Consider the following 14,528-nt stretch of genomic DNA (forward strand, 5'->3'; position numbering starts at 1 on the left):
CATCTTCCTAAAATCGACCCCAATGTTATCTTCCCATCTCCTCTTCGACTTCTAGTCTCCCAAAATCGTGCCACGTACCCTGGCGAAAACCAACATTACTGAGCGAGAGATGGGTGGGGTCAGAGGAGAGAATATATTTTTGAAACAGAGTTAACATGCCCTCAAACAGCTGCCCTCGACTGTAGTTCGTCATTCGTCAACTACGAATAGGTATAAATTTTTAACACAATCAGAGGCTATATGAGACATTTCCTTGCAAGATATCAAGTGCATTGTTCTTGGAAGGTGCACGTCAGTATAATTTGCCTGTAATAAAAGAATAAACTCCTGACTCAGAATAATTTACACGATATTTATTATCTGCCGTTCTGAGCCTTTCGTCATTCGCGGATTGATAAACCGCAGGACCGGTACACGAGGCAAAAAATTACTAGTACATTAAAAAACGTGAGCTGAAATAAATCAGGCAAAAAAGTGACTGGCTATGTACAGCACAATCCGGATTCAACTCCTGACACAGATGGAAACTTTTGTTTACCACAGTGTCAACTGTTTTTGGGCCCAACTAACCTTCTATATAATGTTTACCTGAGCCAAAGCGGCTGGAACGTGAAGCTGGCCACTAGCATCCACGTAGTGCCTTAAGTACAGAAAGCGTGTAGCCTCCCTCACACGTTTTCAGGGCGTGGTGTTTAAGAACGGGGAAAACTCCCTTACTTTTGAACAAAGCGACGCGCCTGGTGTCAGGCTACACAAAACATTGCAGGCCAAATGTTTAACACAAAGTATTTAGTTTATAAAAGGAAATGAAAACGCAAAACACAGACTGCAGACGAGATCACGTAACAATGCACGTGTTTGTAGGACAACGGTGACTACGAGTTAAAAGACTGACAACGGTCAGCGTACCACCAATTTGGAAACACTGCAGAGCGGTCCAACAGCTTTTGTTTTTTCAAAGACCTGTCCTCCAGCCGCTGTCTGGTTGACTTTTTTCTGGGTTCCTTCCATGGGAGCCACTGCACGGGGGAGGAGATATTAGTTTATGGAAGAAACCCCGTATTTCGGTTAAAATTACTGGCGTTCATAAAAAATGCACCAACATCCATTCCCTGGTCGACATTCGAACCCTCGACCGCCGCTCGCCTGAGCTAACACAAATAGTTTTATCAAAACAGACTCCTACGTCTCTCTCTCTCTCTCTCTCTCTCTCTCTCTCGCATCTCTTGTGGTAAAACTTTATCACAGCGCTTGTGTCCCTGGCAGTGTGAATTTGTCACGACACAATTTATAACAGAAGTATCATTTAACTGCAGGTGGGAAGTTTCCTGGAAACATACACCACGGGAGAGAAGCAACCTGTTCTTTGTCCGTAAATTTGTGCCGCTGTGTTGATAAAGGCGGCATACAACAGCTCTGGCGACTAATTTCCAGTGAAGGAAGACACTCCAACATAGTTCCATTTGGAAATTAATTCTTGGCAAGTCAGCGCCAGCTACTTTCCCTCGCTAACAGAGTTAGTGAATGAATAGAAGGCACGCTTTATCAAACAGGTTACTTCAGAAGTAATGAATTCGTTAAGATTCCCGGTACAAATCCTGGCCAGTTAGTGCTCGTCGGACATTCCTCTTTTATTCATGTTGCAATTTTACCATGGCAACCTCCCATTTCTCATTTTACTTTGGAACCATAATAACCATAAACCAAACACGTTTGTAAATCGTGTACCTCCATGGAGCAGAAAAGCTGACAAACGCTCAGCCGTTTAAGAAGTTTCCCATCCTTTATCCAAACCGAAGACCCACTCTCCAGTCCAGCAAATCTCGGCACTGGATTGTATCCTCAGCCACCTGAATCCAGCCCAAACCCGAACATTATATTTCTTTAAATTAAATTATTGTTAATATTATCATCCCATCTACGCTTAGGTCTCTCATTAAGTCTCTCCCTTCAAGTTTTCGGACTTAAATTATGAATGGAACTTTAATCTCCCCATGCGTTCTGCATAGCCTTCCAAACTCATCACTCTCGATTTGATAACCCTAATAATGCTTGGTTAAGAATACAAATGATACTTATCAAGAACCTCCTCTTACTTCCCAGATTAAAAGAGTGTTCGTCTAATACCTCAGAAAAACAAAGCGTGTTAAGATCGTGTGTCTACCAATGGGTGGAGTAAGTGTTGTACGACGATGATTTTCATGTAGTGAACAGCTAGTTCCATCACTGCTACTCAGTGTGTGTACTAAGAACATGTAACTTAACAGTATCTGCTTTACACGTACGCGCGAACATAAAACATCTAATCTACGGTCTGGTTAAATTCGGAGAGTGCTTACTGCCTTTGGGTTGAAAATCATTTGTCTTTCCGTTTTATACCTACAACCTGACAATTAAAACGAACAAAAAGTTTTGTGTGTGCTCTCTCACCATAAGGGAAGAACAGAAACTAGATTCTTTTAGATAAAATGCTGAGAAGAATATTTCAATTTAAAAGAGAGGAAGAGGAAACAAGATAATGGAGAAAATTGCATAATAAGGAATAAAAAGCAGAACATCGTTCTGTTTATCCATAAGGATTTTGCTCTATGAGTTGCACGGAATTTGCCGAGTATTCTGTGATAAAGGAAGGATAGCAAAGACGAGGGTTATAACATTGCTGTGTCTCACTCTCTCATTACTTCACAGAGTTCACAAAAAGAACACCTTTGTCGCCCACCTCACAGTGAAAGGCTTTCAACCTGCATCTACCTGACTTCAGTAATCTGCTTGGTATAGGAACCTTCTTTGTGCGACTGCGCACAATGCTGAAGGTCCTTCCTTCCTTCCTTCCTTTTATAACAAAGCCAGCACATGTAACGTCAGTAGAAATGACAGCCAGAATTTCGACAAATGACTCGGTTCACTTTTAATGATAATTTCACATTTTTCTGTACTTATTAGTTGCAGGGGTTCCCAACCTTTTCAGATTTGGGCCCACATTCATCCCATCTTATCGACTCGCGGTTATACATGAGGGCAATTTACCGAAAAGTCATGGCACTTCATTGAAAATACTGCTAAATTAATCTTACTGCAAAACATGTTCACATATTGCTCATTTCTTTAATAGCATCACTTATAAGTAAGATACGTGGCATTGCTTTCGCCTGTGTTCACCTGTGAGTCGCGGTCTCAAGCTGAATTGGCACTGCCAAAATACTGACGACATTAACACTCCTCTTTTCAGCCATAGGTAACGATTTTCAATCGCACTAGTTGCACAGTGTTATAAAATATGTACGCGGCCCACACAAAATACACTGAAGGAAAGCGGGTTAAGACCCCCTGAATTGGCATTTGTAAATTCATATAATACTTCCGCGATTCGCAATTTGCTATTCAGGTACAGCAGCTATTTATGTGAGGAAAAACGTATGTCCAACGTTGCGTGACTTCTAGAAACTGAGGCATTAACAAGAATCTACAAGTAAGGTAAGACCACCCACAAGACTGTTTAGGTTTTTGAAAGCTCCCAATGGGCTTCCAGGAAACTGGAGCAGAAGCGATTATCTATCTATTCCTTGTTTATTTAACAACCTTTAAGAGCTATGATAACAAACGTCAAATGATACGACCGATTAACGAAATGAGTAAAAATTAAGTTCTTCTTTTTCATCAGTCTTTTGTATTAGCCGGAATGTTCAATTGTCCAAGTCCTTAGGTCCCGTTTATTTCAGATAATCGAGACTCTACTGTAGGAATAAAACTGTTCTCGCTGTTAAAGTGGGTAATGAGAAAAATCCGGTCGTGTCGGGAATCGAACCCCAGTCGTCAGCCAATCGCCGTATTTACTTTGCTATCACAGCAAAAGAATGGCGATTAAAACTCCAGGAACAAATAAACGAAATTCCTGCATTCGATAAATAGAAGAGATCATGAACTAAGACAAGGTAATTCTATCGCCCTTTGATAGGCCTACGCCGAACAGACCGCGAGCTTCTAGAATGTACGGAAGTCACGCAAATTTAGGCCCTACAAATTACGAGTAGCCAGCCAGCCAGCCAGCCGAGGGGAAGCAATTTCCCACAGCATTAAGGTTTACGACGCTGACTTCTTTATTGATTCATCGCCACTTGACTATGCCAGGGACCGCTGAGCGTGACTTTCCGCAGCGCCACACACATCCGCAGCACACAAACTAAATTTGTGCGCTCCACTCAGAACTGTGGTAACAGGGCAGGCGAAACAGGCTACAAGACCTTTGTCAGGGTTACTCAACCTTTTAGGACCTAAGGCAACAGCCTCTCTCTTATCGACTGGCCGGCTGCAGGTGTAATAAGTGGACAATTTATTGAAAACTGTGGCAGGGCCGATGTATTACAAGTACTAGTCAATCAGATTCGCGTATTGCTATACAACTTTCTTTAACAAAACCTGTAATGAGCGAGATATACGACACTGCTCTCCTTTGACTGATCTTTGAAATCAGCCTTGATTTCTCCGCTGCAAGTGTTTTTCAGCAAGACGCGTATTAAACAGTTCTTGCAAATTCGTTAACAGTTCCTCTTGGCGAAAAAAAGTACTGCAAAATATTTACAAAAAATATTTTCTGTTATCAGGTAACTACTTTTCAACATGCAGAATGACACAAAGTTGCCAAAAATACACCAGAAACAATAGCATACTGGACGCAAAACATCTGTGAATCTGGGCGATGTCATAGTAACAGGGAAAGGAACGATGGAAAGGGTAATTCTGGGCTATCGCTTCCCCTCCTTCCCCTTACCATGGCTAACTGGCCACCAACATTTGTTCCTGTAAGGGTCAACGAAGCTCGGAGATATCTTGCGACATAATTATGAAGTCTCTTCGTGTAAAAGTCAAAGGCGGAGGGGCCATCATCAACTCTTGCGGATTAGGAATTTTGGCCTTTGCCAATTCAGAATTCCTTCTGAAATTATGAATCAGTTTAGACATTTTCCAGCACTCCTTGGACGTGTGATCAGTCCTCTACTTTCGCGAGGCATCACTGCTGTTCCACCAGTCCGGAAATTAAAAACGTTCGACTACTCCTACTATCTTGAAGATTGCTGTCTTCTGGGTTGTTGCGCCGTGTAGTCTCGTAGATGTTTACCGACGTTTCAGAGGTCATACTGCCTCCATCATCAGGGCGATTCTTAGTATGAAGATTTCTGTCTTCTGGGTTGTTGCGCTGTGTAGTCTGGTAGATGTTTACCGACGTTTCAGAGGTCATACTGCCTCCGTCATCAGGGTGATCAGACAGCACTCTTCAGACTCACCGTCGTGAAAACCTCAAATCCTAGTACCTTGCTTGCATTGCGCACGTAAGTCAATGACGGAAGGGTCATGTCCGCAACAAGGTTAAAAGGCAGTGTTCAAGCACAATTTATTTTTATCCATGTGTCCACAATGCAATCTACACTGCCGTATACGAAACCACAGTCAATTTAGAGGTACTGAAAGTTCGCCACCCCCGCTTAATTAAGCAGCCGACACACTGCTACTGCGCCGGTAAACCCAGCAAACAAAACGTGAAGCTACGACCACAATGTAGAGCAACGAACGAGTACAACAGCTGGATAAGTCATTCTCCTTGAAAACACGACTACCAAAAATGGGCAAAATTGGGTAACTTCTCGCCAACAGCATGCCATTCATAAACACATTCCATTCGACTTGATTACAAAAAACAACTTGCAATGAATGACTTGTTAACGAAGACGAATTAACTACAAAACATAAGAACGCATGTCACCAGGCCACACAGTCGAGGCAACGTTCCAAGTGGTGTTAACCTCCGCACTAGAAGGAGGTATTATCAGAATCATGTTCCGGCCGCCTTAACCCTCGGTAAAGCGCATATCTCGTCTGTAAAACAGTATGTAACATGGAATTAGATGTTCTGCAGATGCGCGCTTCAATTATCTGCGTTACAGCTGAGGTAACCTACAGGGTTCCAGCCTTCTTTATGACGATTGAAGGTGGTGTTATGAAAAATCAGTGCTGGCAGATTAAACCTGTTGACAATACCACCGGGTAGCACTTCACCAGAGACGCTACACCATCTGACTCTGACGGGCAGAGTCCGGTGGCAGACACGTACGGATACAGTAATAGTGCATCTGGGAACATAAAAGGCCGAAGAATTCTCAAACTCTTGGGAGACTGTCTGCCTCTCAAAAAGATCAACGCCCCGTGGAGTTACTCTACTCTAAAGTCCCAAGTACTTTATCCGCACACAAAATATAAATTACGAAGCTACAGAAGATTCCGAAGCGTATGACTCAGACAGGCCATGAAGTTACCAGCAGGAGTTTCAAAAACTCTGCAGTAAGAAGGCAAGCAAGATACACACACAGTTTGTGGTGAGACATCTGGCAGACACCCTATACTAGTAGCTTAGCCCTACCTACGCTCGTGATACGTGTGGGTCGAGACACATTCTTCCTCGTTGTAACTCATTACGTCATTTCGTCCTCTGCCGCTCAGAATCAGCAGCAGCAGCATCCAAAGTCCGACAGCTCCGAGAGGCAGCAGAGAAACAGAGCCAGTGCTTCTGTTAGGATTACGATCCATCATTAACCTGCTTTCCTTACGGGTTTGATTAATCGGTTATTTTTCGACGCCATATCAATTCTAAATGTTCTGTAGTGTCGAACGAGATATAAATAAGTCATTCCACGAAGCTGAGTCCTCCTTGGTGTGCCGAAAGTCTCTCAGCTGATCAATAATTTCCCCTACATTTATGTAACCCGAAAGTTCATCACCACGTTTATAAAAGCCCTCCACTGCATATCCTGTTGCAAATATCTCCTATCTACACCTGTGTCCCCCAACATACCTTCTTCCTTCCGGGTTTCCGATAAAATTTTGAACGCACTGCTTTCACCATTCATTAGTACGTTACATACACCACATATATTAATGTGCCGCATTACACAAAACGAATATAGTCGTGTTTGTGTTCCACAATGCTAACTGGGATACAAACGACCACTTTCTGTGCCAAACTAACATTTGTCTTCTTCTGGTCACAAAGTTAGGCCGATATATATGACATGGGGATGATCTGGGTTGTGTTGGTACTATATCTGTAAGTTCAGACTGTGTCACAACTCAGAAGAACATCGACATCTTAACCACTGCAAGAACATTAAATGTCAATAACTGGCCTGTTTAGGCCACAGTGCTGTTTCCATCTAGCTGTCTCCGTTTAATTGTCCAGGTATTCGTCTTCTGATGGGTCGGTAGCCAAGACAATGTTTTGGGTGTCTGGATGTTTTGCATTTTTGTAACGCGATCTAACCAGTTTATAATGTGGCGGCTCGCCAGTTAGGCCATTTTGGGGGCAGTGCCCTACTTAAAATACTGATTAGCATATACATGTTAGAAGCAACCTGTAATCATTTTGACGTTCTATACAATTACTAGTCATTTTATACAATGTATATAGAGTTTCTGGGCAAGCATTGAATGAACTCGAACAGGTTTTGGTTGTATCGTCACTTTTCGTAGGCAATGTAGGTAAATCTTACGTACTCCATGGAACGGCAAGACAGATTCAGTGTGATTAGACGAACTGAACCGAACATTACCTAACCTAAACCAAAACCAGACTAAACTGAGCAGGGTCTTGAACGGATAATGCGAGTAAGGACAAGCACAGATTCGTTTTGGCTTAATTAAGACTGCGTTTAACTCATTGGCTGCATCATGTCTTGTACAGGTTGCCTAGGTAAACTTTAGAATGGACAAAAATCCGTATTTTATCATACGATTTGTTGCATTTTACACAATTCACACGGGTTTATACATTACCGGACATGGGACTTTGTCTGTAACATATCAATATTTGAAATGTAAGGACAGCGAGCAGGTTGGCAGGGATTACGAAGGACAGATGAAACCATATGTGATGGAGAAAGATAAGATATAGTTTAACACACACAATTCAAACGAATAGTATTTTCTTCTCGGGTCGAAGTAATCTTTTGTAAATATTTCGTTCCTAGTAACGTTGGCGCCATGTATGTTTGCAACTGTCTCCTCCTCCCACCGATCTCTGAAGTGACTCGTTTTCTTTTGAACGCGGTATAAACGTGAAGTCATAGATGGGCTGTTGTGAGCACGGTAATCCATCTTCGTATTTCATACAGGCGAGAAGTTTACTGAACACATAAGCGACTATCAGTTTCTCAAGGACTCACAATCTGAAGCCAATGCACACAAAATATTATTTCTTTCTACAGAATGCAATATCTACTTATAGGTTTTTCGGAGTCCTTCTTCGTATATAATTAAAAATGACGTTCTCTGAAATAACACCTTTCATAGTTTATGACATCATTAAACTTTTACTGACAAAGAAATATCGCACTGGAGTTACTCATGGCGGTAAATCCCAAGTAACTTACATTACATAACAAAATGGCAATCATTACTGCCTTAACCCAGTGGCATAATATTTACAGTATTAGAATTAACTGAAAAAACTGATTGGAAATTACAAAACCTGCCTTTAGGTTCACTATGTGTGCTGAGTAATAAGTAAACTATTTCCTGCTTCATAAGGTAAAGTTTCATAGATATCACAAAGGCAGTATTCCAATGGGTCAAGTTAGATTTTATTTTAAAAAGCAGGTGATCAACTAAGGAAGGGAACTGCTGCAGATATGAACAACTCCAAAAATCAGAAGCTGACATTCGCTTCATTGGTCACAAGATTTCCGGCGTTCTATGGAACCTGAAAGTTCATTATGATGTTCGCAAGACTTCGCCATAGGATCATACCTAAGCAAGATTAATCCGCTTCACACTCAAAAATGTTGTTTACCTAAGATCCACTTTAATATTATACTACCATGCACCATGTGTATTATCATTTATGGATATCTTCGTAAGATGTAGGACTGTAAATTTCTAATCTCTTCCATGCCCTTGGTTTCATCACCCTAATAAGTGGTACCGATTATTAATTTTGAAGTTCCCACTACAGCATATTATCATAATCTGTTACACATTTTCTCCCAGATGCAAATATTTCCCCTCGAACCCTGTCCTGAAAGAACATAAATCTAGATCTCCCCTTGCAGTTAAGACAAAGTTCCGCGCCCATACGAAGCAACGCTTAGACTGAACTGTCCTGAACCAAACGGTAGCAAGAATTTCCCGAATTTCATCTGCAACGAAGTTCTCACAAACTTTCTCACACATTCAAAGAACAACTGAAGAATAATGCGAGAGTTACAGTGAAAATGGTGAGCGAACACACTGCTGATTACACCTTACTCTTGGACAAAGCACGAAGTTGCAGTATGCCATTCGTACAGAGCTTAAGTTACGCAAATTCAGTTGATTTTGGATAATTGCCAGGGGCCAACAAAACAGCACTGTTCTCTTATGGATACCGTGTGAAAAACGACTAGGATTATAACGACACGGATTGTAAAAACAGATAAAATAGTATAAAACTGTTCCCGAAGTGGAACATGATGTGACGTCATGACCTCCACTTTACGTCACTGGACTATTACGATAACGAGGGTGTTACAATTCAGCATATGAGCGTTTTGAGTAATAAACACAAAAGTTTAAAACCAATACTGTCCCAAAATCAGCTACACCCTATAAAACACGCTTGAGATAGGGACGACTGTGGCTGGGATGAATAGGGTTCCCCGTAAAACCAGAAGAAATTTGATATATATGTCACCAAATTTCATTAATAAATTAGTCCACTAGGTGGTAGCATTTCGGTCTATTTCCTGACACGTTTGTTTTAGTTTCTAAATATTTTAAAATTCTGTGTACCATTACGCTTTATAATCTAATTTGGGCTGAATTATAAATTCATCACTTCCTTCGATCCTTTTAAATTTCAAATATCTTTCTCAGCACTATGTTTTCAAACACTTCTAGTTTACATTCTCCCTTCAAAGTTCACTGCGACATAAAACTGGTAAAATTGTTCTGTTCATCGTGATCTTCAGCGTCTTCGAAACTAGACGCCAAGATGGAAGTTTTCTAACTGAATTAACATCAAGCATTCTCAGAATCCATTTGAAGTTAATCACAGACCTCATTTCAATTTCTTACACGACAAGTTGGTGGATGGTCTCTGGAAAACTTTAGTCACGAATCAATACATATTCGAGCCATACTTTAGCAAATACCATTCTGCAATTCACCCCTTTACGTTATACGCTTATCTTTATTCTGAAACGTCTAGCAGGTAAGAGAGAGACAATTACGTATTAGGAGAAAAAATAAACAGAAAAGACAGGCCTACTACTAAAGTGTTAAAGTAAATATTTTGTTCGCTTTAGACTAGAGGAGACTACATTCAGTTACTCTGGCACATTTTACAGAAGGTTATACAAACGAACATGAGAAAAAGATAAATGAAATTATTAGTCACGTTGCAAACACAAGTTTAATCATGTAAGTGTATTTACAAAGAATAATCCGAGACAAGTGTGGGGCGACTATGGGTAAGCCTATTATGATGGACAAACAAGTCTCGACCATCTCACACACTTTACGAAATTGACACTCACACTTAGGCCCGTGAAGCAAACTGATGAACAAGAAGCACTCAGAAAGTAATACAAATTCAGACAGTAAAATGCCCTTAATATAACTACGGCTGGTATTAGTCTTGAGAAGTTAATAGTAGCGCAGCTGATCAAAAATAAATTCTCCATATTATACAGAAGTCTATAATTTATTACCGCGTTCACTTCAGCCAAATGACTCGGTCCAAAACCCTTATAACAAAATATCTTGAAGATATATTTTAATGTTGTCTTCCCAACTACCCCTGGTCCCCAAAGTTGCCTCCTTCCTTCATATTCTCGACAAAATTTTGTATGCATTTTTCATATCCCCTTGGCGAACAGTACAAATTACTATGTTCCTCATTACGTAGTTTTCTCCGTTCTGCTATTTCCTCTCTCTCTGTCTTCTGTACAAACAGCTATTTTCTTAAGTATATTAAGTAGAAAAATCAACTTGCTGCAGTAACCACAGTCCCTACGCAGAGGACGGACAAGTGTGTACAGTTCACACAGAGCAGTCCGTTGCCTAATGGCGTGGACACAACGATTACCATTTCCCTCCGCCCGGGTCTTACACAGGAAGATGATGGACGTAATAAACTCCCTGTCAACATCAAACAATAGGGTGGCTGAGTGTACAGAATATGTAATCCAGTTGTGTTCGGTCGGCCTGCCTGGTGCTTCACACAGGCGAACTGCCTCAGCATTGCCCACATTTGCAGTAATACCAGCCGCCATGAATGAAGGTGTTGTCTACATCCAAATTGTCAAACCAATGAGACAAAATTACCACGGTACGAAGGATACAACAGGTAAAACACCGAAAGTTAAACAAATGACAGGAGCACGCCACTAAACCAATTTTACTTTAATGAAAAAAATCTTTCTTTATTGTTTTGTATTAACCAGGAAAAAATAAGGAAGAATTTACAAATATTGTGCAGAAAATTAACCAATTGGTTTCACTGGCAGGTTATGAGAAATGTATAAAAGCTATCCCCCCTACGCGCCATGTAGGCGCTCAGGGGGAGAGGTGGTATAGCTCCTACTCATTCTCAATCTCGGCACTAGATGGGGTGAGCGGTCAGTTGCACGCCCCGGCCGTGCTTTACCCCCGGGGACAGGAGGCTGGGTGGAACCCAGCGCCGGTCTGGACGTAGAGGCTGGAAGAAAATTCCCTGGCTCCGTCGGGGATCGTCCAGCCCGTTCAGTCACTGACTGACAGCTACCCGGCTCCATGAGAAATGTACAAATATTCTAATTCGAAAACTTGACTGGATACGGGACGACAACATTAAAATGCACCCTACTGAAATGGGATATGAGGGTGTGGACTATCTCGGAATATAATGCAGTGGCAGACTTGTGAACACGGCAACGACCATTCGGTTTCCATGAACAGCGGAGAATTTCGTGATCAGCAGAGCGACTATAGGTTTCTCAATACGAGCTCTGCTGTGTGTACGTGGTGAGATAATTCTTATCCCTAATTACAAGACCGTGGCCCCCACTTACTTCTGCACAAAAGTTCGCCCACTGCACGCTAAAAGCATTTCGGTATCAAGGTGCCTTAGAGTTTCGTTTCGCAGTGGAATTCCATTGTATGGCGGCCAGCCCTACATGTTTGTTGCTGCTTATCACGACGCCTGGCTCCACATCGATCAATGTCTCTGGCCGATATAATACATAGCAAAAAATAATAAAAAAAATGATAGACCAACCCAAACAGAGTGGCTGCAAGAAACGTGGAAAAGGTTTTCCTAGTTTGCTGCATCACTTTTTCCTCAGTTTATTATTGATTCACGTCACAAAGAAAAGCACCAACGAGAGACATGGATAAGCGGGTTCATTTGGAGTACAATATTAGTGCAAGATGTCACTTCCACACGATCAACGAGGAGGAATTTGAAAATGCGAAACAGCTGATCAGCACTCTTAATACATAAACGTTCATCAACTGCACGATTTCGTTAAACTAAATCACTACTAGACAACGCTTACACTGTAGCCTAATACTCTGAGGGAATAACAAACACGCTGTTCACAAAAACTAACAGAAGGCTGGGTAACGTGGAAAGACGGGCTTAGAATGTGGTTAGAATGGGGGAAACAGTATTTAGGCAGGAAACTTCTGGGGAAAAAAGTCCACTTCGACGACAGAGAAGACAATGGGAGGATAATTTTATGGTGGATCTTAGTGGAACAACTTGTGAGAATAAAAGGTAGATGTAACTGGTTCGCGATCGGTTCCAGAGGCGGACCTTGATATTAGCGGTTTTTAATCATTGAGTCCTATAACAATGTTGTAAAAGTACTTTTTTTACATGTACCCTTCACATTCTTTGTTGAAAATTATGAGTATTTTGGCGCGATGTTCCCGTTTCCTTTTTGCTGTTATTTTGCAGAACTAACAATCAGCGATTATGCCCTGGTTTTTATTAGTTCACGTAAACCGGAAATTTTACGGACAAATGGGAACATTCTATTAAAAAGTACGCAAGATTCTCTGATCAGCCTAGAGTACGTTGTCAGCAATAAACCATGAAATTAAAAAAAATAAACTTTGATGAAGCAAACGTGCCACTGTGCCTGTTTCACCGATTTGTTTCTGCTGTTGCCGACTGATACAGCAGAACAATGGAACAGTAGTCATATCCAGCACCAGTCAACGCGCGTTTTATTCCTGACGTGACAACCACTTTGGACACCCGACTGCTTGTGGCAGGCTGTCACGACTAGCCCTACCCTATTCTGCTGTACGTAGAACATAAACAACACCAGAAAGAGAATACCACAGACCAACCGTACTAGTCTGTCTCAAAACATGACTCTCCTAACAATGTTCACTAGTCATTACCAAACCTTTTACATTTCTAAAATTTGCATTCACAAACAGCATTTTAAATCAAACTGTCCAAATAGGCAACCATCAGAACTTATACGGTGTATTAGATGCGGTTAGTGATCTCAGCATCCAGAAACTAGAACCACCTGGTTGAATCACGAACTACGTATGTTAGGTGAAAGTATAAATGCCGATCGTACAAGCTACGATTCGAAACCAAACACGTCGCGCAATAAAATTAATACAATGGTGTTATCTGTCGACATGCATTAACTTTAACAACAAAGATTTACAATTTAAGTACAATGTCTCAGTCTGACTTAGCAATAACCACAAAATATGTCAGCATCACGTAATATAAATAAAATAATTTGTAAAATTATACTGAAACCATTTCCCATTGACTGTAATGCAAACTGGCAGAATGGCCGAATAAATCATGCAACAGAATTCAAATCCTGACAATATTTTAATCCTGCTAGCACGAATAAGAAATTTAAGAACACAAGATTCATCCAACTACAATAACATACGGACAGAACTCACCTCTTCAGCAAACTCGAAATCGCCTTCGAATTTTCGTTTTCTTTTTGCTTCCACCGCCGCGGCCAGGAAGCCGAATAGTACAATAATCCAAAGGATTTTCATTTGCGAATTGCAGTAAACCACTGTCGAAGAACGAACAGAGACAAATGTTTATTCTTGCCTTTTAAGTACAACGTTTACTTCTTCAGAGCTATTATACAATACTGCACACTTTTCGAAATAAACCAACCACCAAAACAAAATTCACTGCACACTGACAGACGCGGAACAACCGAGATGTTTCATATGAGCCTCAATAGGTGACGGCCAAACTCCATCTGGCGGAGGAAAGTTGAACTAAAATTAAGAAAATCAATGGCTCACGCAGACGCACGAAGCGCATTCCGTTTCCTCCCTTGTACAATCGGTAACGTTAACAATGATCTACTTACGTAACTCGGGAAAAATACCGCTCCACACCACAATTATAAAAATGCAATAATTCACACACAAAAACAAACGTATTGCCCAAATATCATATCATCTAATCTGCCACCCAACAAAACCAAATTGGTATTCAAGACAAGGGCAGAGTGAAT

The 14,528-nt window shown here is 41.1% G+C and overlaps 1 protein-coding gene across 2 annotated transcripts in view; it reads right to left on the reverse strand.

Moving 5' to 3' along the window:
* Cow (Proteoglycan Cow) overlaps positions 1–14,457 on the reverse strand; it is a 106,168-nt gene extending 91,711 nt beyond the window's left edge. For both annotated transcript variants that reach the window (XM_022074263.2, XM_022074264.2), the window contains exon 1: positions 13,951–14,457. In XM_022074263.2, coding sequence (XP_021929955.1) covers positions 13,951–14,052 — 102 coding nt within the window. In that variant the 5' untranslated portion in view covers positions 14,053–14,457. The remainder of the gene's footprint in view (positions 1–13,950) is intronic.
* Between the last annotated feature and the right edge of the window lie 71 nt (positions 14,458–14,528).

This window comes from Zootermopsis nevadensis, unplaced genomic scaffold (genome assembly GCF_977971745.1).
Source record: "Zootermopsis nevadensis isolate Lab colony 2312 unplaced genomic scaffold, Znev_1.0 Znev_ptg000028l, whole genome shotgun sequence".
Taxonomy (NCBI): Eukaryota; Metazoa; Arthropoda; class Insecta; order Blattodea; family Termopsidae; genus Zootermopsis; species Zootermopsis nevadensis.